The sequence below is a fragment of the Scyliorhinus canicula genome, unplaced genomic scaffold, assembly GCF_902713615.1.
Source record: "Scyliorhinus canicula unplaced genomic scaffold, sScyCan1.1, whole genome shotgun sequence".
Classification (NCBI taxonomy): Eukaryota; Metazoa; Chordata; class Chondrichthyes; order Carcharhiniformes; family Scyliorhinidae; genus Scyliorhinus; species Scyliorhinus canicula.
Genome location: NW_024055939.1, coordinates 31,294 through 53,918, shown reverse-complemented (window position 1 = coordinate 53,918; position 22,625 = coordinate 31,294). Strand labels below are relative to the sequence as shown.

The window sequence follows — 22,625 nt, the reverse complement described above, 5'->3', positions numbered from 1 at the left end:
ACACACAAGCACACGTGCATGTACACACACTCATAAACATGCACACGTGCACTCACTCACACACACACACTCATAAACATGCACACGTGCATGCACACACACGCACACACTCGAACATGCAGATGTGCACGCGTACACATACGCACATGCACACGTGCACGCACACACACACGTGAACGCACACACTCAGAAACATGCACACGTGCACACACACACGCGTACACAGACACGCGCACACACACTTATAAACATGCACATGTGCACGCGCACACACGTGTATGCACACTCAAACATGCACACATGCACGCACATGCACACACACACGTGCATGCACACAGACACTCATAAACATGCACACACATGCACACGCACATTCATGAACATGCACACGTGCACGCACACACAGGTGCATGCACACACACTCAAACATGCACACAAACACACGCACACACAAACATATACACACTAACACATACATAGATATATACTCACACACACATTTATTCAAACACACAGCTGATGCACACACCAGCATACATACACCGACATACATACACACATGTGCATCTCCCCTCTTACACATACACACAGCATAAACATGCACAAACAAACATACATGCACACATACACAGAGACACAAACACACACACAGCATGTACACACACGCAACATATATACACGCACATGTGTACACTGACACATGTAGCATGCATACATACAACCATATACACACATATATGCGCACACACAGCACATACACAGATTGATGTAAACACACGCAGCATGCACATAAACAAACATAATAATAATAATCTTTATCAGTGTCACAAGTAGGCTGACATTAACACTGCAGTGAAGTTACTGTGAAAAGCCCCTAGTCGCCACATTCCGGCGCCTGTTCGGGTCACAGAGGGAGAATTCAGAATGTCCAATTCACCGAACAGCACGTCTTTCGGGACTTGTGGGAGGAAACCGGAGCACCCGGAGGAAACCCACGCAAACATTGTAGAGGGACTTTAGAAGGGTTTCACAGGACGGTGCAACATCGTGGGCCGAAGGGTCTGTACTGCGCTGTAATGTTCTATAATGGACACGGGGAGAACGTGCAGACTCCGCACAGACAGTGACCCAAGCCGGGAATCGAACCTGGGACCCTGGAGCTGTGAAGCCACAGTGCTAACCACTGTATTACTGTGCCCCCCCCCCCAATGTGCTTGTCCTGCGGCTGAAGAGACAGTGAGTTTACAGGTACGGTTTAGGTGTCTTGGGGATAGATACAAGTTGAGTGAAAAGCGTCAAGTTGCCCTTGTATTCCCAATCCTGCAAAGACAAATTTGGCTTTTTTTCCCCTCATATTTTACCTCACAGTAGTTGCTTTAGAGCTTAGGCTGGAGGAACTCTCTCTCATCTTAATGAAAGGCGACTGAGTCGTCGAACTTTAACCCATGTCAGCACTGTAAATAAAACACAAAAGACATTGCGTTAACGAGTAAGCAACCTGCACGTTTGTCAAAGTGGGATTCCCTGCTCCCGCCGTGGTCAATGGGAGTTCCCTTTGATGCCACTCCATGCTGCCTGTAAACTGCCGGCAGGACCAGAGAATCCCGCCTCCAGCAGCCGGCCGGAGAACTCTGACCCAGATAGGTAATGAATGGAGGTGTACTGGAGGGAGGCTGATTGATGCGGAGACGCACATCGATCAATTTGGGGATAAACGCCACGGGTTTTACAAATGACTAATTGAAGAGAGCTGTGAACCCGTTTCGACGAAGGGCTGGATTTCCCGGCCGTTCCAGCTGGTGGGAAGCTCCAGTTCCAACAATGGCGGCCGCTCCACCCGCCCCGCGGCGCGTTCCCCCCCCCAGCGGCGTGGCCAGCAAACAGAACGGCGTAGAATTTGGCAGTGACGAGTCCCCTCCACCACCAGGAGGCACGACACGGTGATGGTGTGTTGCAGAAACCCCCGCCCACAGTAATTATTACATTCAATACAATTCCTCAATTCGATATCGGCAGAGTCGGCACTTACTTTGTTTCACAAAGAGGAGAAACAGGAACCCGGCTGCAAACAGGTAAATCAGCACTGCAATCAGAATTGTGCCTGCAATGTGTCTCCGAGGGAACTGGCATTGGTCAACTGTGGGAAGAGAATTAACATCGTTTGTGAAGTTATTGAAAAACCCAAATATTGGTTTTTTTTGCTGATCAACTTTGGTCTCTGTGGTAGTCACCACTGATGGGCCTCACAGTAGCATGGTGGTTAGCATCAATGCTTCACAGCTCCAGGGTCCCAGGTTCGATTCCCGGCTGGGTCACTGTCTGTGTGGAGTCTGCACGTCCTCCCCGTGTGTGCGTGGGTTTCCTCCGGGTGCTCCGGTTTCCTCCCACAGTCCAAAGATGTGCGGGTTAGGTGGATTGGCCATGCTAAATTGCCCGTAGTGTAAGGTTAATGAGGGGATTGTTGGGTTACGGGTATACGGGTTACGTGGGTTTAAGTGGGGTGATCATTGCTCGGCACAACATCGAGGGCCGAAGGGCCTGTTCTGTGCTGTACTGTTCTATGTTCTATGATGTATATACTGTATATATATGGATTTTACGGTAAGGCCCCTGTACTACAGGTACGGGGGTAGATCCCTGCCTGCTGGCTCCACCCAGTAGGCGGAGTATAAATATGTGTGCTCCCCGTACAGCAGCCATTTCGGCAGCTGCTGTAGGAGGCGACACATCTCAGTGTAATAAAGCCTCAATTACATCCTACTCTCATCTCGTCGTAATTGATAGTGCATCAATTTATTACACAGCCTCCTACAGCAGCTGGATTTCCAGTGCAACCTCCAGAGCCTCACCCTGAAATTTGGCGGGCCCTTACCACCCCTTACTGTTTGCAGCCTCGCGACCCTTAAGGTCAACCCGCCTTCCCTTTTTGCAAACCTAACCCCGGATTGCAAACCCGTCACCACCAGGAGCAGATGGTACAGCGCCCAGGACAGGACCTTCATCAGGTCTGAGGTCCAGCGACTGCTACGGGAAGGTATTATCGAGGATAATTATCGTAATTGATATTACTTCAGTCTCAAGTTTTGATAATTATTGCTGTAAAAAGGAAATGTAACTGGGGGTAGGGGGGCAGCTAATCAATTGCCTCTTGTGCCATGTGCCGATAGTCAATGCAGCCATTATTGGTTGGCGTGTAATGTTCACAAGGTACAGTGCGTGACTTCAATCGATGATAACAGAAATGATTGTGTGAAACACTCACTGTAAAAACATCTCCTTTGCAGGGTTCAAACCGAAACACTGGAAATAACTCTCTCAGGGTTACTGTGCACATCGTGTTCTGTTGGAAACACCGACACACATGGCATGGTTGCAGTGTGAAAGCGCGGAGTAACCATGGGCTTTAATAATAACAATGGCCTTGATTTCCCCCAAACGCTATCTCCCAGTCCACATCGAGAACACACAAAGGTACTGACCATCGAAGGAAAGAAATCCTTTAGGGCAGCACGGTAGCATTGTGGATAGCACAATTGCTTCACAGCTCCAGGGTCTCAGGTTCGATTCCCCGCTGGGTCACTGTCTGTGTGGAGTCTGCACATCCTCCCCGTGTGTGCGTGGGTTTCCTCCGGGTTCTCCGGTTTCCTCCCACAGTCCAAAGATGTGCAGGTTAGGTGGATTGGCCGTGATAAACTGCCCTTAAGTGTCCAAAACTGCCCTTAAGTGTCCAAAATTGCCCTTAGTGTTGGGTGGGGCTACTGGGTTATGGGGATAGGGTGGAGGTGTTGACCTCGGTTAGGGTGCTCTTTCCAAGAGCCGGTGCAGACTCGATGGGCCGAGTGGCCTCCTTTTGTACTGTAAATTCTAAAAAAAATTCTAAAGTTTTGAGGTAATTTTCAATGGATTCCCCTGTTGGGTCGCCAAGTATGTTCTTGTACATACGTACACAGAGAGCGCAGGAAACCGTAACCCCACGTTCCTGTCGACCTCCCCGATAACCTTTCACCCCTCTTGTTAATCAAGAATCTATCCAGCTTTGAGAATATTCAAAGATGCTGCTTCCACTGCCTTTTGAGGAGGAGAGTTTCAGAGACTGCCTGCCCTCTGAGAGAAAGAATTCTCATCTCCCACTTCAATGGGCGACTGCTTATTTTTAAACAGCGATTGGGTGTCGTGTTGGTTTTAAACCTTATCCAATTTCCCTCAGCTCAGTGGGTAGGCCAGAGCAGGAGGTAAACCTCGTTCTGAGTTAACTCCCCTCCATAACCCAGCTCTGCACTGGTGAAATATTGAATGATGGCGATTTGCTATCTCAGGCTTTGGTCACATGACAGCCACCTGCCCAGCAGCCGTTAATAGTTAATGGTCATTCGGAGCGGACCCTTTCCAGCTCTGGCCTGTCAAAATACCGCAGCCGCAGCCTCAGTTTTAACCCAGGGGGATAATACCGAGGCATTTGGGTGGCAAACATTTGGGTCGGCTAGTTTGTTTTCCACGGCCTGAATTTTACATTGTTCGGTCGGGCACACGCGTGTCCTGGAAGCATGTTAAACCGCGTGAGAAGACATTGGCTGTCCCTGCCCCAACGCCATCGAGACCTCGCGCCAGCCAGAAGTGCGTCGGCCGCCAATCAAGAAGCAGAATTTAGCTTCACTAAAAAGGGCACTCGACAGGGGTTTTTCGTTGACCTTCGCCCTTTTCAGTGGGCAGGTGGGCCTGATTGGCAAGGCGGACTTGACATTTCAGCTGCAACCTCCATGCAGACCGGGATGAAAGTCTTGGCTCAAATTAAATTCACAAATGTGTCTGGGGTAGGATTGTGCTCCCTCGAACCGGGTTTCTTTCATTGTTTTGATGTTTACACGTCATGCAGCTCCCTCGATAACTCTGCAGCCGCTGTCCTGAGAGAGCACATTGGAAGCGGCATCCCCCCCCCCCCCCCCCAGCATTCCCCTTTCTCAGCAATCTGCCGTCCTTACCAGGTCTGGCCTACACGTGACTCCAGACCCACAGCAATCTGGCTGACTCTTAACTACCCCCTCAAGGGCAATTAGGGATGGGCAATAAATACTGGCACAGCCAGCAACGCCCACGTTCCAGGAAGAAATAAAATAAAAGCTCTGACCCTCATACAGCACAAAGACCCACACCAGGGGTCTTTTTCAAATGAAGGCCTCCATGCTTGATCCAGCTGATGTTCTCTGAACTTGTCACTTGTTAGTTCCATTCAGGTAGCTTTGCATTTGGAACTGGCCCACGCCATACCCAGTAAACAAGAGTGTACTCCAATCATCGCTACTATTCAACATCAGTACTCACTGTTATACATTCCTCTGTAAATTGGGACGATGGAAGTGATTATTGCGAAGGGTCCGCTCACCAGAAAAATAGTACGACGTCCTGGGAACAAAGCAAATTGAAAGGCATCACCCAGAGACAGTGTAACACTTGCTCAAACTAACACCTCATCTTAACCTTCCTTGTCTGTTCTAATTTAGTCATTGGAACATTCCCAAATTCCTGTTACCGTGCCTATTCCCCAGCAAAGGCAGTTTCCACTGGTACTAACAATGGCAATTGGTTGTTGGAGCCATGGGAAGGCGTGCAGACAAAACTGGAGATCTGACACAGGATGGTGGGATGCCTTGGAATATCAACACAGGATAGTGGAACGTTTAGAAGTCTGCAACCAGGGTCCCAGGTTGGATTCCCGGCTTGGGTCACTGTCTGTGCGGAGTCTGTACGTTCTCCCCGTGTCTGCGCGGGTTTCCTCCGGATGCTCCGGTTTCCTCCCACAAGTCCCGAAAGACGTGCTGTTGGTGAATTGGACATTCTGAATTCTCCCTCAGTGTACCCGAACAGGCGCCGGAATGTGGCGACTAGGGGCTTTTCACAGTAACTTCATTGTAGTGTTAATGGAAGCCAACTTGTGACACTAATAAAGATTATTATTGTGTAATTGTGTTTAAATTTACAAATCTGATGACTGTAATGTTTGGGCAGCCAAGGGCTAAAGTCTGTGAGTATTTTCCAAGACTTATTGGTTAATTCAGTTGTGTTGTGACTCTGGGCCAAGGGGGTGCTGGAGCTGATCGTGCCCTTGCCCAGGGTGTTGTAACACACTCCGTTCACCCTCCACCAGTGGCACACAGTGCCAGCCATGTGTCCCATCTACCAGATGCACTGCAGCAACCCACCAAGGCTCCTTAGCCAGCCAAATCCGTGGCATTTCCCACTTGGAAGGGCAAGGTAAACAGAAATCTGGGAGCATCACCGAGGGTCCCCTCCGACCCATCTAACCACCCTGACTGGGAAATATATCGGCCGTTCCTTCACTGTCCCTGGGTCAGACTCCTGGAGAGCTCCCTCCCTAACAGCACGGCCGGTGTACCTACACCTCAGGGACTCCAGCAGTTCAGGAAGGCTGCGCCCCACCACCTTCGCAAGGGGCAACTAGGGATGGGCTATAAATACCGGCCCACATGCCGTGAATGCATTTTAAAAATGAAAGCCATTCTGCCTTTGCTACATGTAGGATGTGGACACTTAGGCTGGGCAATAAATTGTGGCCTTGCCAACAACACTCACATCCATGATGAATGAAAAACAATCTCAAGTACTGTTCTCTGCTCAGGATTTCAACACGGCCTTTGAAGTGGTTGTAAGAAGCAATATTAGAAAGAATAATCACAAACGGAATAATTCTTGGTTAACCTTACTTTGCTTGACCAGGAATGACCTTTTTAGTTCACTCTCTTGTTGCAGATAAAGGATAAGGACATAAATTATCTTTGCCGTAATGAATATAATTGCGACTCCTGAAATTATTCTGTACAGCAGCGGGTAACCTGAAAAAGGGAAGAACAGGGAGTGGGTGAAGTGGGAACGGTATTGGGAACGCTGTGGAACAGAAAATGAACGATTGCTTGTCAGGGTGATGCATAATCAATGGACACGAAACAAAGTCCGAACGAAAGGCTTTAATTCGCAAGAAGTGGACCCGGCAGCGGACGTACAGAACAATGGCTGGCTGCCGGGGAACACGGGTTCTTATACCCCGCCTCGTAGGCAGGGCTGCCATCGGCTGAGAGGCACATGGGCAGCGAGTCCTCTGCATCAATGGCAGCTCACACTCCCAGGTACCGTAATACCCCTAGTCATACCACCACACAGGCTCTCATCATTGACCCTAAGCCTCGACCTGTCTCAGAGTCAGAGGTTTGTGGGTTCAAGGCCCAACCTGGGACTTGAGCACCTGATCTCGGGAGACGCCTCAGTGCGACTCTCCCTGGAACCCCACTCATTGGGGATCAGCTGCTCTTAAACTAGAGGGATGTCGACCATCCGCTGATACTATCTGATAAGAGAGAAGTCCACCTCACAAACACTTATCCCTCAACCCACACCACCAAAACAGATTTGCTGCTTGCAGAGACCTTGTTCTGGATGCTGGGCCTGACTACCTAATTACTCTCCAAAAATAATCCCCGACGAGCACATTCTATCGGGTGACATTTTGGGGCAGTATCCAGGGAGTGCTGCAGTGTCACAAATGTCGTCTCCCAGTTGGGCCGTTAAGATGAGACGCTGACTCTTGTGTAAATGATCCCTTGCTAGCATTCGAAGGACAAGCAATTGTCCAGTTCCTCCCTCAACCAGGGACAATCAAAACAGACGACCTGGTCATTCATACGTTTTGCCAACATCTCCACAAAGACTACCCCATGTGCTGAGGGAGGTCCTGGGGGCCTTCATGAGTTTCATAAATGCAAGTTGTCACGTTTTCCTTGTTGATTGGAACAACGCCAGTTGGTGAAGTTAAAACTAAGACAAGGCAGATTTCCTTGCTGGAGAGAGTTTATTGAGTTATGGTCGTTTGATAGCACAGAACTTCAGTATTGCTGATAAAAAAACATTCAGTGGAAGCAACGTTCCTTGTAGGCAGAGAGAACATGGACACAATTGGGCCTGTTTTGGCTACACAAAATAAGTGATGGCCATTCACTGGTACATTCCTCAGGGCAATGCCTTGACAAATTAGGTTTGGGAAGCCTGGTTTAAATTTTCAATCAACGCTTGGCAGTTAACTGCCAGTCACCATCAACTGCTGCATTATCCACTGCAACGCCCTTATCAATCAGTCCACTTGTCAAACAATCAGTGCCTCTTATATAGCGCAACGTTGCTGTTTCCCCTGATTTTGGTATTGTCTGGCAAATGTCCTGATCAGTGCTGGATGAAAAGCTTTGACAAAATGTCTTTATTAACTGAGCTCACAGTCAACATGACTCCATCCCACCAGTGTCCCAGATATCCCTATTTTGGGGTAAAACAAATAAACCAAGTAACAAGACTGTGGGACGACTTAAAAGGGCAGCCCCCCTGAAGGAGTACTGCACCTAAATAAAGGGAATCGCAAAGGAAGCTTACAACATCAAATCAAAATGTGATTAAAGAGATCACATCCCCATTGACAGGTATCCAGATATCCGTCAGCTGTTTAACAACGTGACTGCCATTAAGGATGATCAATGTGGTTAATAAGACGCTGACACTCCTGTTAATGGTGAATACGACGCTGACACTCTTGTTAATGGTGAATAAGACGCTGACACTCCTGTTAATGGTGAATACGATGCTGACACTCCTGTTAATGGTGAATAAGACGCTGACACTCCTGTTAATGGTGAATAAGACGCTGACACTCCTGTTAATGGTGAATAAGACGCTGACGCTCCTGTTAATAGCCGCTGGAGGGCAAACAGCAGCAAGGTGCCTGTCGGGGATCTCGGAGAACAGGGGTTCCTATCTCCTTGAAGGTGGAGTGGCAGGTGGACAGGGTGGTGAAGAAGGCATTCAGCAGGCTGGGTTTTATTGGTCAGAATATTGAATACAGGAGCTGGGACGTCTTGTTGAAGTACAGGACTTTGGTAAGGCCACATATGGCCTGTGAACACATTGAACTGTGTTCAGTTCTGGTCACCCAATCGGATATTGTTAAATTAGAAAGAGTGCAGAAGAGATTTACGAGGATGCTACCGGGAGTTGATGGTCTGAGTTATAAGGAGAGGCTGGATAGGCTGGGGCTTTTTACCCTGGAGTGTAGGAGGCTTAGGGGTGATCTTACAGAGGTCTATAAAATAATGAGGGGCATCAATAAGACAGATAGTCAATATCTTTTCCCAAAGGTAGAGGAGTCTAGAACTAGAGGGCAGAGGGTTTAAGGTGAGAGGGGAGAGATACAAGAGAGACCAGAGGGGAAATTTGTTCACACAGAGGGTGGTGAGCATCTGGAACGAGCTGCCAAAGGCAGTGGGAGAGGGGGGTACAATGTTGTCCTTTAAAAAGCAGTTAGACAGTTACATGGACAGGGTGGGTATAGAGGGATCATAGAATCATAGAATTTACAGTGCAGTAGGAGGCCATTCGGCCCATCGAGTCTGCACCGGCTCTTGGAAAGAGCACCCTACCCAAGGTCAACAACTCCACCCTATCCCCATAACCCAATAACCCCACCCAACACTAAGGGCAATTTTGGACACCAAGGGCAATTTATCACGGCCAATCCACCTAACCTGCACATCTTTGGACTGTGGGAGGAAACCGGAGCTCCCGGAGGAAACCCACGCAGACACGGGGAGGATGTGCAGACTCCGCACAGACAGTGACCCAAGCCGGAATTGAACCTGGGACCCTGGAGCTGTGAAGCGATTGTGCTATCCACAATGCTACCGGATGTGGGCCAAATGTGGGCAAATGGGACTAGCTTAGTGATAGAAACTGGGCAGCATGGACCAACTGGGCCGAAGGGCCTGTTTCCGTCCTGTAAACATCTATGGCTCTATAACCGTTGTCTCTTTCCTGCATTTCAGACTTTCCACGTTTCCGACCCGACAGAACCTTGGCTGGTGTGTGAACTCAAACACTCACTGGGATCGATGATACAGAACATGGACGCAGTCAACAAAGCCAGGCAGGAGATCAGTTTGAAGAAGACAAATACGGTAGTCAGCTCCACGTGTCTCTTGTGAACTGGAAACACAAACAAATGGGAGAGAGATTGATAAGGTGGTGAGGAATTACAGCTCGCCTGTGTCGTTCGGCACTCTGCGCCTACTCTGCCATTGGAAGGATCATTCTGGTTTAAACCCCGTTTATTCCCTTATTCTTCCCCCTTTTCTCTTATTTTTTTTCAATTACAATGTTGGTCCATGGAATATCAATGGACCTGCGACTTTAATTCAAGCCAGAGATTTGTATTTCTAATGAAAAGAAAAGAAGGAACGACAGGAAATAGAAACACAAAATCCAACTCATCGGTTACAACCAATATACCTTAAACCATGTACACGCGACCCCATTGGGCAGGGCTGGGATCGAAGCCACAAAGACAGAACAGCATGAATGGGTTTACCCCCTTCCCTCTGCATCCTTTAATCCCTGTGTGTCTGTTCCCCCTCTCTGTGTTGTCTCCTCTCCTCTCCCCCCTCCTTCTTTTCCCCTGGCTAGTTCGCCCTCCCCCCTTTAGTTGCTGGTCACAAACAGGTCCCCAAAGAGGCTGGTGAATTGCCTCCGTGTCTTGCGAAAGCCTTCTTCCGATCCTACACCCTCGACAGGTTTATCAAGAACAATTTTCCTTTCTCAAATCCGTTCAGTTCTCAGAGTTTCAGTCAGACTAACTCTGGCAATATGGTTAAGTATTCAAGCTTGTCATACAATGAAATGAGAGAGAAGGTGCATTTGTTACTTTTGTATGTGTCCAGGGCGTACAGGATTATGAAAGCTTCTACACCATAAGACGACAGCAAGCTGGCCAGAGCGATGGCGGATGATACGAGAGAGAATTGGTGGAGCGACAGCAATCCTGCAACAGAAAACTGATTTCAATTTATCCCAACACAAATCACAGTTCAGCGTAACATGAGGCCAGTAGACATGATCAAAGATTCTTTATTCCACTTGAAACATTTCCCTCATCCCTTCTCATTTATTTATTTTGCTCTCGGCGTGTGGTTGGAGTTGGGAAAATCCACATTTCCGGGTATGCTCGTATTCACACTGAGGAGTAGGTGGGTGAGCTGAGTAGTCTGTTGATGGGCTTCTATTCACCCAAAATGATTGCGAGAAATTGGGAAGATTCTGGGCGGGGGTGTTCGGGGTCTTAGCCAGGATAGTGGAGGAGGGAGTGGACCCGGACCCTTTGGTGGCGATATTTGGGGTCTCAGAGAAGCCGGAGCTCATGGAGAGGAGGAAGGCCGATGTCTTGGCCTTCGCCTCTCTGATTGCACGGCGGCCAATTTTACTGGAGTAGCAGTCGGCATCGCCACCGGGGGGGGCGGCACGGTTGGGTGACCTGTACGGCTTCCTGCGAGTAGAGAAGATAAAGGATGAGTTAAGGGGCTCTTCAGGGAGGTTTGAGGAAAGGTGGGGGATGTTTGTGTCCGTGTTTGAGGGGCTGTTCATCACGCCCCTCAAACACGGGGGGGGGGGAAAGGCGAACAATCTGTACAGACTGTATAGTTGATTGCTGGGAAGTAAGATTCCCGGGGTGTTTATTCACTGTAACTTGTTTTGATACTTCTTTGTAATAAATTACACTTAAAAAAAAAATTCAAGCAAAATGGGTCAATTCGGTTGTAAGGCATTGAGTGTAGTTTGGTCGGTTTTATTAAGGTGTTTGCTGACTGTAAGCATTGGCTGGCATCCTCCAGGCGTTGTGTTCAATTTTCCCACCGCCAGCGGGTTTCGTGGGATGGTTACTATGGGAAATCCCATTACCAATTGATGGGAAGATGGAATCCCACCCCAGCGAATGGGAAGCAGCTGGAGGATGGGAGAATCCAGCCCATTAACTACTCATTAATAGGTATGGTAAAGATCTAGTCTCAGAGCTGTTGCCATCCTGTCTTCACATTGGGCTCTATCCAACACGATGCTGACACCGAGGTGTGGGTCATGTGTTCCCTCACCGCACAGTGTGGGTGGCACTGTACTCATTCCAAAGTGCCAGGCTCCTTTGCTGCAAATCCCCTGGCCTGTAAAGTTCCTGATATCCAATTCCTTTTGTCACTCCTTCTAACTGAGCTTCACAATACATGGTCCAAGCCGGGGAGAATAGTGAATTGTGAGAATGACGCTGAGCAACTTCAGAGGGACATTGACAAAAGTTGGCCAAATGGATACACACCCGGCTGATGAACATTAATCCGGAGGAATGTGGAGAGACACTAGTGTGGAGCCCTTAGTGTGGGGGTGTTGACCTTGGGTAGGGTGCTCTTTCCGGGAGCCGGTGCAGACTCGATGGGCCGAATGGCCTCCTTCTGCACTGTAAATTCTATGATAACCTATGATAACAATACAGGCTCAATGCTACAACATTGAGGGGAGGACAGGAGCAGAGGGCCCTTGGTGTTCAAGTGCATAATTCTCTGAAGGTGGCCAGACAAGTTGAAACAGTTGTTAGAGAGTATAAAAGCAATGAAATGATGCTACACCTCTACAAATCATAGGTCAGACCACATTTGGAATATTGTGTTCAGTTCTGGGCACCTTATTTAAGGAAGAATGTTAATGCCGTGAATGTATACATTTTTATATTTACTGTATATTTTACACCTGTATTGGACCTGCCAAAATGTGTTACCTCGCATCCGCATCCTGTGAAAAATAAATTCTAAACATGCAGGGGGGGGTGGCAGTGGCATAATGGTACTGTCGCTGGACTAGTAATCCAGCGGCCTAGAGTCATTCTCCAGGGACCCAGGTTCAATTCCCACCCTAGCAGACGGTGTAATCTGAATTCAATAAAAACATCTGGAATTAAAAGTCTAATGATGACCGTGAAACCATTGTCAATTGTCGTAAAAACCCATCTGGTTCACTAATGTCCTTTAGGGAAGAAAATCTGCCGCCCTTACCCGGTCTGGCCTACTCCAGATCCACAGCAATGTGGTTGACTGTTAAATACTCTCAGGGATGAACAATAAATGCTGGCACAGCCAGCAATGCCCACATCTCATGAGCGAATGTTTTTTTAAATTGAGAAATTTCCTGTGTGCGCTGCAGTGAATCGTGTACCCAATTCATTTTGTTCCAATTAAGGGGCAATTTAGCATGTTCAATCCACCTACCCTGCACATCTTTGTGTTGTGGGGACGAAACCCACGCAAACGCGGGGAGAATGTGCAAACTCCGCACGCACTGTGACCCAGGGCCGGGATCGAACCTGGGACCTCGGCGCCGTGAGGCAGCAGGGCTAACCCACTTGTTCTATATTTGTTTCATCTCTGCTGGTTTTCATGCTACATAGAACAACATAGAAAATACAGAACAGGCCCTTCAGCCCACGATGTTGTGCTGAACTTTTGTCCCAGATTAAGAACAAATTAATCTACACCCCATCATTCTACCATAATCAATGTACCTATCCAATAGCCGCTTGAAGGTCCCTAATGTTTCCGACTCAACTACTTCCACAGGCAGTGCATTCCATGCCCCCACTACTCTCTGGGTAAAGAACCTACCTCTGACATCCCCCCTATATCTTCCACCATTTACCTTAAATTTATGTCCCCTTGTAATGGTTTGTGCCACCCGGGGAAAAAGTCTCTGACTGTCTACTCTATCTATTCCCCTGATCATCTTATAAACCTCTATCAAGTCGCCCCTCATCCTTCTCCGTTCTAATGAGAAAAGGCCTAGCACCCTCAATCTTCCTCATATGACCTACTCTCCATTCCAGGCAACATCCTGGTAAATCTCCTTTGCACCTTTTCCAAAGCTTCCACATCCTTCCTAAAATGAGGTGACCAGAACTGCACACAGTACTCCAAATGTGGCCTGACCAAGGTTTTGTACAGCTGCATCATCACCTCACGGCTCTTAAATTCAATCCCTCTGCTAATGAATGCTAGGACACCATAGGCCTTCTTCACAGCTCTATCCACTTGAGTGGCAACTTTCAAAGATCTATGAACATAGACCCCAAGATCTCTCTGCTCCTCTACATTGCCAAGAACCCTACCGTTAACCCTGTGTTCCGCATTCATATTTGTCCTTCCAAAGTGCTGCTTCAGGCTTTTAACAGCTTGCAGTGTGAATTTAACTCCAAGGCCAAAATCAAATCATCAGGTTAAACAAAATCCCTATGTAGCTGTAAATTCCAAACGTGCCTTAAAGTCAGTGTCAAGCAGCTTGTGAACACGAAACGTGACCTTGAGGAAACGTACCACTGATGCGGAGCAAACGGGAGTTCCTGTTCTCACTCACTTTGTTTTTGACCACACAGGTAATGAGCTCACAGTTTGGAAGTTGAGGAGCGTCAATGCTCAGTGTTTTGTTGTCAACTGATATTTGGTAAATGCTGTCGCCGCTAATTATTGTGTCGCCTTTCATCCACACGATCTCATTTACTTCGCCGAGTTTCACAACACAATTGAAGTGAACGATAGTGGACGCAACACCACGATCTTGAACTATCACTGGCATTTGCAAATCATCTGTGCAAAGGAGAAGATCACACACAGTCAGTGGTTGAAATTGGCGTGTTACCTACCAAAATAGCGCTCAGTTGATAAACTCCTCCACGGACCACATTATCAGAAGCACGTGGAAGCTTTGGAGAGAGGGCAACAAAGGATTCAAGTGGATGTTGCCTGATCTCGAGGGGTTGAATAAACTGGGATTGTTTTCACTGGAAAGACGGAGGCTCAGTTCTACAAATTAATGAGAGGCACAGACAGGGTGGATAGTCAGAGGCTATTTCCAAGGGTGGAATTGTAAGGAGGCACAGGTTCAAGGTTAGAGGGGGAAGGTTTAAGGGAGATGCGCGGGGTAGATGTGGGGTGGGTGCCTGGAATGCGCTGCCAGAGGATGTGTGGAAGCAGCACATTAGCAACATTTAAGAGGTGATAGTAATCGACTGTTTCCTGACAGATCTGATCGGTAAAAAGGCTACTTTAATGTAATAATTAAGTCCCAGTTTTAATAGCCATTTTAAATTGAGGATGTCAGCAATCAGAACCTCAGGTCGTGGAAAAACACACAGCTTCAACAGACACAAAACGCCTGACACATGCATAAACTCATTGGAGATAAAAACAACATTTTCACTGAGCAAGATGAAAAAGCTATTGCTCTAATAAACATATTTTCAGAGTCAGTTTGACATTAAAGAAATGAGCTGTACCAGTAATCAGGTCAAGGAAGAAGCAGGCACCATAGCAACATCAAGGCATATTGTCCAAAATGTAGATAAAACAAAGTCAGCAGAAAGCTAGTAGAAACCAGTCATGATAAAAGCACAGAATCGCATTCCATAACATACACAAATATTCAAACATGAAACATTCAGAACTTATGTTGCACATCAAGGATTGACAGTTAACCATCGAATCAAATGTGTTTGATTCTAACCCAAACCAATTAGGACGACATAGAGGTGCAGATAAATGGCTCAAGACTGATAAGATTTCCTTTAAACATGATGGTCCGTACAGCCATCTGTATTCCGGGATCATCCTATACTTTGATTTAACTACTCGCTATCCCCATTTTTCATATTTTCACTTTTCCACTCTAACTCATGAAGTAAATGCAAGCTGTTTTGCCGTTAGCAAGAAACCATTTCTGTATTATTTTGAGTTTATAACTTACTTCTCTTTAAGTCCTTTTGCAAGACTTTATTGAGAATAGATTAAAGTTTCTCCTAATTGTAATCAAATAGAGGCAATAAAGGTTCTTGTTTGCATCCGAAAAGTTCAACTCAAATTTCTACTGAGTTTTAGTGTCGCCTGACTTCACTAATTCCGCATGGTAGATCTCATCAGAGGTATGTGGATGGGTAGATGAATAGGGAGGAGATTGAGCGATATGGTCCGAGAAAGGGCAGAAGGTTTTGTTTTTAGTTAGGGCAGCACGGTCGGCACAGGCTTGGAGGGCCGAAGGGCCTGTTCCTGTGCTGTACTTTCCTTTGCTCTTTGACCCTCTCTATAGGGCAGTTTTGATGGATATGTAACAGGACTCAGCTGCCGGGTCTAACTCGGAGCACAGTTTCTGAGGTGGCTGGTGATAGAGTCTTACAGAGAATAATTTCAGCAGATAGGAAGTAATACCATTGTCTCTGTGGCAGTTGTAAAACACAAACAGAAAACGCTGGACAATCTCAGCAGGTGTGACAGCCTCTGTAGCGAGAGAAGGGAGCGAACGTTTCGAGCCTGGATGACTCTGTGTCGAAACTGGAGAGAGCTGGAAATAGGGTCAGATTTGTACTGTTGTGGGTTTCGTGGAGCAGTGGGGCTAAAATCTAGAATATAAAACAAGTCTCAGTAACGGTGACCATGAAACTCTCACCGATTGTCGTAAAAACCAATCTGGTTCACTAATGTCCCCTTTAGGGAAGGGAATCTGCCGTCCCTTACCCGGTCTGGCCTTCAAGTGACTCCAGACCTCAGTCCGCGGTCGTCCTGGTGGGGGATGGGCGGCGGGGTCGATCACCGGGAGAGGTTTCATGGACAGCTAGGGCAGCGATCGGGCAGCATGGATCCACATGCGCCATCCCGATGTCCGTATCCGCCATCGCCCATGGTGGCCATTGCAGGCCTCCGCAATGCGCAAACTCCCGACTGGAGTGCGGGGCCCCGTATCCGCAGCCAGAGCTGCGAGAAGCACTCCGGGACCCTGCCAGCCCCCTGCAGGTAGGAGAATCACTCAAGACTTTCTGAAAACATAGCCCCAGTTTTGAAGAATTCAGCCCCACGTCTTTCGGGACTTGTGGGAGGAAACGGGAGCGCCCGGAGGAAACCCACGCAGACAGGGGGAGAACGTGCAGACTCCGCACAGTCAGTGACCCAAGCCGTGAATCGAACCTGGGACCCCGGCGCTGTGAAGCAACAGTGCTAACCGCTGTGCTAACATGCGGCCCATAATTCACCCCCACAACTCACAGTTTGTACAATGTTACCCCTTTTCACCCCCTCCCCCCTAACATGACATGAATTACTCTAATACGCTACTCCTTCACCCGAACTATACCCTCACAGATATATACAGATTTGTAAGGATAACAGAAGTTAGAAATTCTATCTTACACCTTAATGTTGACAGTATTTTCTCAGGCAGTTTCGTCAAGGATCCACCTCCAGGGTTTCAGCCTGTTTTTTCTGGTATTCTGCTGGCCCGGATTGCCTTGTACATTCCAGCGCCACCTGCCACAGACCTGCTTAGGTGCCCGGCTGCACCAACGGAGCACCGTTGCTTCAGAGGACCACAATAAGAAGTTGCCAACTTACCTCAGATGTCTCGGTTCTGGCAAGCTAAATTTATACTCCGCTCTTTGTAGCTGTCTTGACTTTGAACCCTTTCTCTGCGCCTTGTTTTAATGGCGCTGAACAGGACCTCGCTCAGGTTCCTGTTCTTCGTTCCTTTGACTTCAGTCTTCCTGGGATTTTCCTCTATCCCTCTTCCCGGTTTCCGGAAACTTCTACTGGGAAATCTGCTCTGTGCAGTTCCATGTCCTGTGTCCAGTTTCACCTGCCACCAGCTTCCAACTGATTCAACTGCTCTTGCTGTCCCAGTGTGGGCCCTGGTTGCCAAGCAACAGCTTAAAAAAAAACCCCTGCGTTTGCTTTAACGTCATAATTCTCATTACAATGCGGGCATCTAAACCGACGGACAGATTTACACGCACCCTTTTTAAAATCAAACTAAAACTCAACTTTCTTAGCAGACAAATATGCAAACACAAAATGAAGCTCACTAAAAATTACACCTTATTTTTAATACCGTTAAATAGGAATTACTTAAATCCTGCTCTATTTCCATTTAAACATTTTGTTATCCCAATTAAGGGGCAATTTAGCGTGGCCAATCCACCCACCCTTTGGGTTGGGGGGGGGGGGGTGAGACCCACACAGACATGGGACGGAATGTGCAAACGCCACACGGACAGTGACCCAGGGCCGGGATTGAACCCGGGTCCTCGCCGCCATGAGGCACCAGTGCTAACCACTGTGCCACCGCGACGCCCTTTAAGTCAATGTCCAAACAGCAGTTATAAAATCAATTGCCCTTACCTTGAATTGCCAGGATAGTGTTAAAGTAGGTCTTGTCGCTGGTAGAGTTTGCAGATGTTAAGATGGTCTCATAAACGCCACTGTCACCAATCTCTGCATTCAGCAGCACAATGGACCCGTTTTCTTTCAGGAATTTAATTCGGTACCTGTAATAGTCATCGTAACTAACATCAGGAGTCCCCAGGGTGTGAATCACGATGAATGAAATAAAGAAAGGGCGAAGAAGCGACCATCTGATGGAAGTTCCGTCTGGAGGTCTTTTCACAGAGTAGCCCATCAGTAAGACAGAAGTATTCCTGCGCCCGGCAACGTGCACCGTTCCACCAGACTTCACACCAATGTGCTGCGCAATCACTGGGGAAGCAAATGACACAGCTTGTATTCAATTCATCAATTGGAAGCATTGAGAGCTTTCCAGGGAGCGACAGCGATCCCATTTAACACCAACATCAGTGGGAGAATAATGATCTGGTGGACGGAGTTACAACGGAGCCCAACAAAACTCCACCAGAAACATTCAGCTAAAAGATAAACAAGCTGCCTGGCCCAGTGTGAGGGGAGGGGTGGTACCAGACCCGGAGTACGCCCCCCCCCCCCCCTCACCCCCCTCACAGAGACAGACACCCCCCTCACCCCCCTATAGAGACAGACACCCCCCACCCACCCCCTCACAGTGACAGACCCCTCCCCCAACCCCTCACAGAGACAGACCCCCACCACCCCCTCACAGAGACAGACCCCCCCAACCCCCTCACAGTGACAGACCCCACACACCCCCCTCACAGAGACAGACACCCCCCACCCCCTCACAGAGACAGACCCCCACCACCCCCTCTCACAGAGACAGACCCCCCCCACCCCCTCACAGAGAGACCCCCCCACCCCCTCACAGTGACAGACCCCCCCCCACCCCCTCACAGAGACAGACCCCCCCAACCCCTCACAGTGACAGACCCCACACACCCCCCTCACAGAGACAGACACCCCCACCCCCTCTCACAGAGACAGACACCCCCACCCCCTCTCACAGAGACAGACACCCCCACCCCCTCTCACAGAGACAGACCCCCCACCCCCTCGCAGAGACAGACCCCCCACCCCCACACAGACAGACCCCCACCACCCCCTCTCACAGAGACAGACCCCCCACCCCCTCTCACAGAGACAGACCCCCCACCCCCTCACAGAGACAGACCCCCCACCCCCTCGCAGAGACAGACCCCCCACCCCCTCACAGAGACAGACCCCCCACCCCCTCACAGTGACAGATCCCACACACCCCCCTTACAGAGACAGACCCCCCACCACCCCCTCTCACAGAGACAGACCCCCCCCACCCCCTCACAGTGACAGACCCTCCCACCCCCCTCACAGAGACAGACCCCACACACCCCCCTCACGGAGACAGACCCCCCACCCCCCTCACAGAGACAGACCCTCCCACCCCCCTCACAGAGACAGACCCCACACACCCCCCTCACGGAGACAGACCCCCCCACCCCCTCTCACAGAGACAGACCCCCCCACCCCCTCACAGACACACACCCCCCACCCCCTCTCACAGAGACAGACCCCCCCCCCACCCCCTCTCACAGAGACAGACCCCCCACCCCCTCGCAGACAGACCCCCCACCCCCTCACAGAGACAGATCCCCACCACCCCCTCACAGAGACAGACCCCCCACCCCCCTCACAGTGACAGACCCCCCACCCCCTCACAGAGACAGACCCCCACCACCCCCTCACAGTGACAGACCCCCCACCCCCTCACAGAGACAGACCCCGCCCACCCTCTCACAGAGACAGACCCCCCACCCCCTCACAGTGACAGACCCCCCACCCCCTCACAGAGACAGACCCCCCACCCCCTCACAGTGACAGACCCCACACACCCCCCTCACAGAGACAGACACCCCCACCCCCTCACAAAGACAGACCCCCACCACCCCCTCACAGTGACAGACCCCCCACCCCCTCACAGAGACAGACCCCCCCACCCCCTCTCACAGAGACAGACCCGCCACCCCCTCACAGTGACAGACCCCACACACCCCCCTCACAGAGACAGACCCCCCCCCACCCCCTCTCACAGAGACAGACCCCCCACCCCCTCGCAGACAGACCCCCCACCCCCTCACAGAGACAGATCCCCACCACCCCCTCACAGAGACAGACACCCCCCACCCCCTCTCATAGAGACAGACCCCCCACCCCCTCACAGTGACAGACCCCACACACCCCCCCTCACAGAGACAGACCCCCTACCCCCTCACAGAGACAGACCCCCCCCACCCCCTCTCACAGAGACAGACGCCCCCACCCCCTCTCACAGAGACAGACACCCCCCACCCCCTCTCACAGAGACAGACCCCCCACCCCCTCACAGAGACAGACCCCCCCCCACGCTCACACAGAGACAGACATCCCCACCCCCTCTCACAGAGACAGACGCCCCCACCCCCTCACAGTGACAGACCCCACACACCCCCCTCACAGTGACAGACCCCCCACCCCACCTCACAGAGACAGACACCCCCACCCCCCTCACAGAGACAGACACCCCCCCACCCCCTCACAGAGACAGACCCCCCCAACCCCCTCACAGTGACAGACCCCACACACCCCCCTCACAGAGACAGACACCCCCACCCCCTCTCACAGAGACAGACCCTCCCACCCCCTCACAGAGACAGACCCCCACCACCCCCTCTCACAGAGACAGACCCCCCCCCCCCCCACCCCCTCACAGAGAGACCCCCCACCCCCTCACAGTGACAGACCCCCCCCACCCCCTCACAGAGACAGACCCCCCACACCCCCCTCACAGAGACAGACACCCCCACCCCCTCTCACAGAGACAGACCCTCCCACCCCCACACAGAGACAGACCCCCCCACCCCTCACAGAGACAGACCACCCCCCCACACCCTCTCACAGAGACAGACCCTCCCACCCCCTCACAGAGACAGACACCCCCCACCCCCTCTCACAGAGACAGACACCCCCCACCCCCTCTCACAGAGACAGACACCCCCCACCCCCTCTCACAGAGACAGACCCCCCCCCCCCTCTCACAGAGACAGACACCCCCACCCCCTCTCACAGAGACAGACACCCCCCACCCCCTCTCACAGAGACAGACCCCCCCACCCCCTCTCACAGAGACAGACCCCCCACCCCCTCTCACAGAGACAGACACCCCCCACCCCCTCTCACAGAGACAGACCCCCCCACCCCCTCTCACAGAGACAGACCCCCCACCCCCTCGCAGAGACAGACCCCACACCCCCTCGCAGAGACAGACACCCCCCACCCCCTCGCAGAGACAGACCCCCCCACCCCCTCTCACAGAGACAGACCCCCCCACCCCCTCGCAGAGACAGACACCCCCCACCCCCTCGCAGAGACAGACCCCCCCACCCCCTCACAGAGACAGACCCCCCACCCCCCTCACAGTGACAGACACCCCCACCCCCTCTCACAGAGACAGACCCCCCCACCCCCTCACAGAGACAGACACCCCCACCCCCTCTCACAGAGACAGACCCCCCCACCCCCTCACAGAGACAGACCCCCCACCCCCTCGCAGAGACAGACCCCCCACCCCCTCACAGAGACAGACCCCCCACCCCCTCAGTGACAGACCCCACACACCTCTCTCACAGAGACAGACCCCCCCACCCCCTCACAGAGACAGACCCCCCACCCCCTCACAGTGACAGACCCCCCACCCCCTCACAGAGACAGACCCCACACACCCCCCTTACAGAGACAGACCCCCCCACCCCCTCTCACAGAGACAGACCACCCCCCCACCCCCTCTCACAGAGACAGACCCCCCCCACCCCCTCACAGAGACAGCCCCCCCCACCCCCTCACAGACACACACCCCCCACCCCCTCTCACAGAGACAGACCCCCCCCCACCCCCTCTCACAGAGACAGACCCACCACCCCCTCACAGTGACAGACCCCCCACCCCCTCACAGAGACAGACCCCGCCCACCCTCTCACAGAGACAGACCCCCCACCCCCTCACAGTGACAGACCCCACACACCCCCCTCACAGTGACAGACCCCCCACCCCCTCACAGAGACAGACCCCCCACCCCCTCACAGAGACAGACCCCGCCCACCCTCTCACAGAGACAGACCCCCCACCCCCTCACAGTGACAGACCCCACACACCCCCCTCACAGAGACAGACCCCGCCCACCCTCTCACAGAGACAGACCCCCCACCCCCTCGCAGAGACAGACCCCCCACCCCCTCACAGAGACAGACCCCCCACCCCCTCACAGTGACAGACCCCACACACCCCCTCACAGAGACAGACCCCCCACCCCCTCACAGTGACAGACCCCACACACCCCCCTCACAGAGACAGACCCCCCACCCCCTCACAGAGACAGACCCCCCCCCACGCCCACACAGAGACAGACACCCCCACCCCCCCCTCACAGAGACAGACGCCCCCACCCCCTCACAGAGACAGACCCCCCACCCACCCCTCTCACAGAGACAGACCCCCACCCCCCTCACAGAGACAGACCCC

At 51.2% G+C, this 22,625-nt stretch overlaps 1 protein-coding gene across 3 annotated transcripts in view; it reads right to left on the bottom strand.

Annotated features, from left to right (window-relative positions):
- LOC119961352 overlaps nucleotides 1-22,625 on the bottom strand; it is a 31,804-nt gene that overhangs the window by 3,928 nt on the left and 5,251 nt on the right. For 2 of the 3 annotated variants that reach the window (XM_038788741.1, XM_038788742.1), the window contains exons 2-9: nucleotides 18,072-18,425; nucleotides 14,229-14,498; nucleotides 10,748-10,864; nucleotides 9,931-10,032; nucleotides 6,720-6,848; nucleotides 5,320-5,400; nucleotides 2,030-2,137; nucleotides 1,362-1,454 (exon numbers count right to left, since the gene is read on the bottom strand). In XM_038788741.1, coding sequence (XP_038644669.1) covers nucleotides 1,405-1,454; nucleotides 2,030-2,137; nucleotides 5,320-5,400; nucleotides 6,720-6,848; nucleotides 9,931-10,032; nucleotides 10,748-10,864; nucleotides 14,229-14,498; nucleotides 18,072-18,425 — 1,211 coding nt within the window. In that variant the 3' untranslated portion in view covers nucleotides 1,362-1,404. The remainder of the gene's footprint in view (nucleotides 1-1,361; nucleotides 1,455-2,029; nucleotides 2,138-5,319; nucleotides 5,401-6,719; nucleotides 6,849-9,930; nucleotides 10,033-10,747; nucleotides 10,865-14,228; nucleotides 14,499-18,071; nucleotides 18,426-22,625) is intronic. The other variant, XM_038788743.1, reaches the window with a different exon arrangement.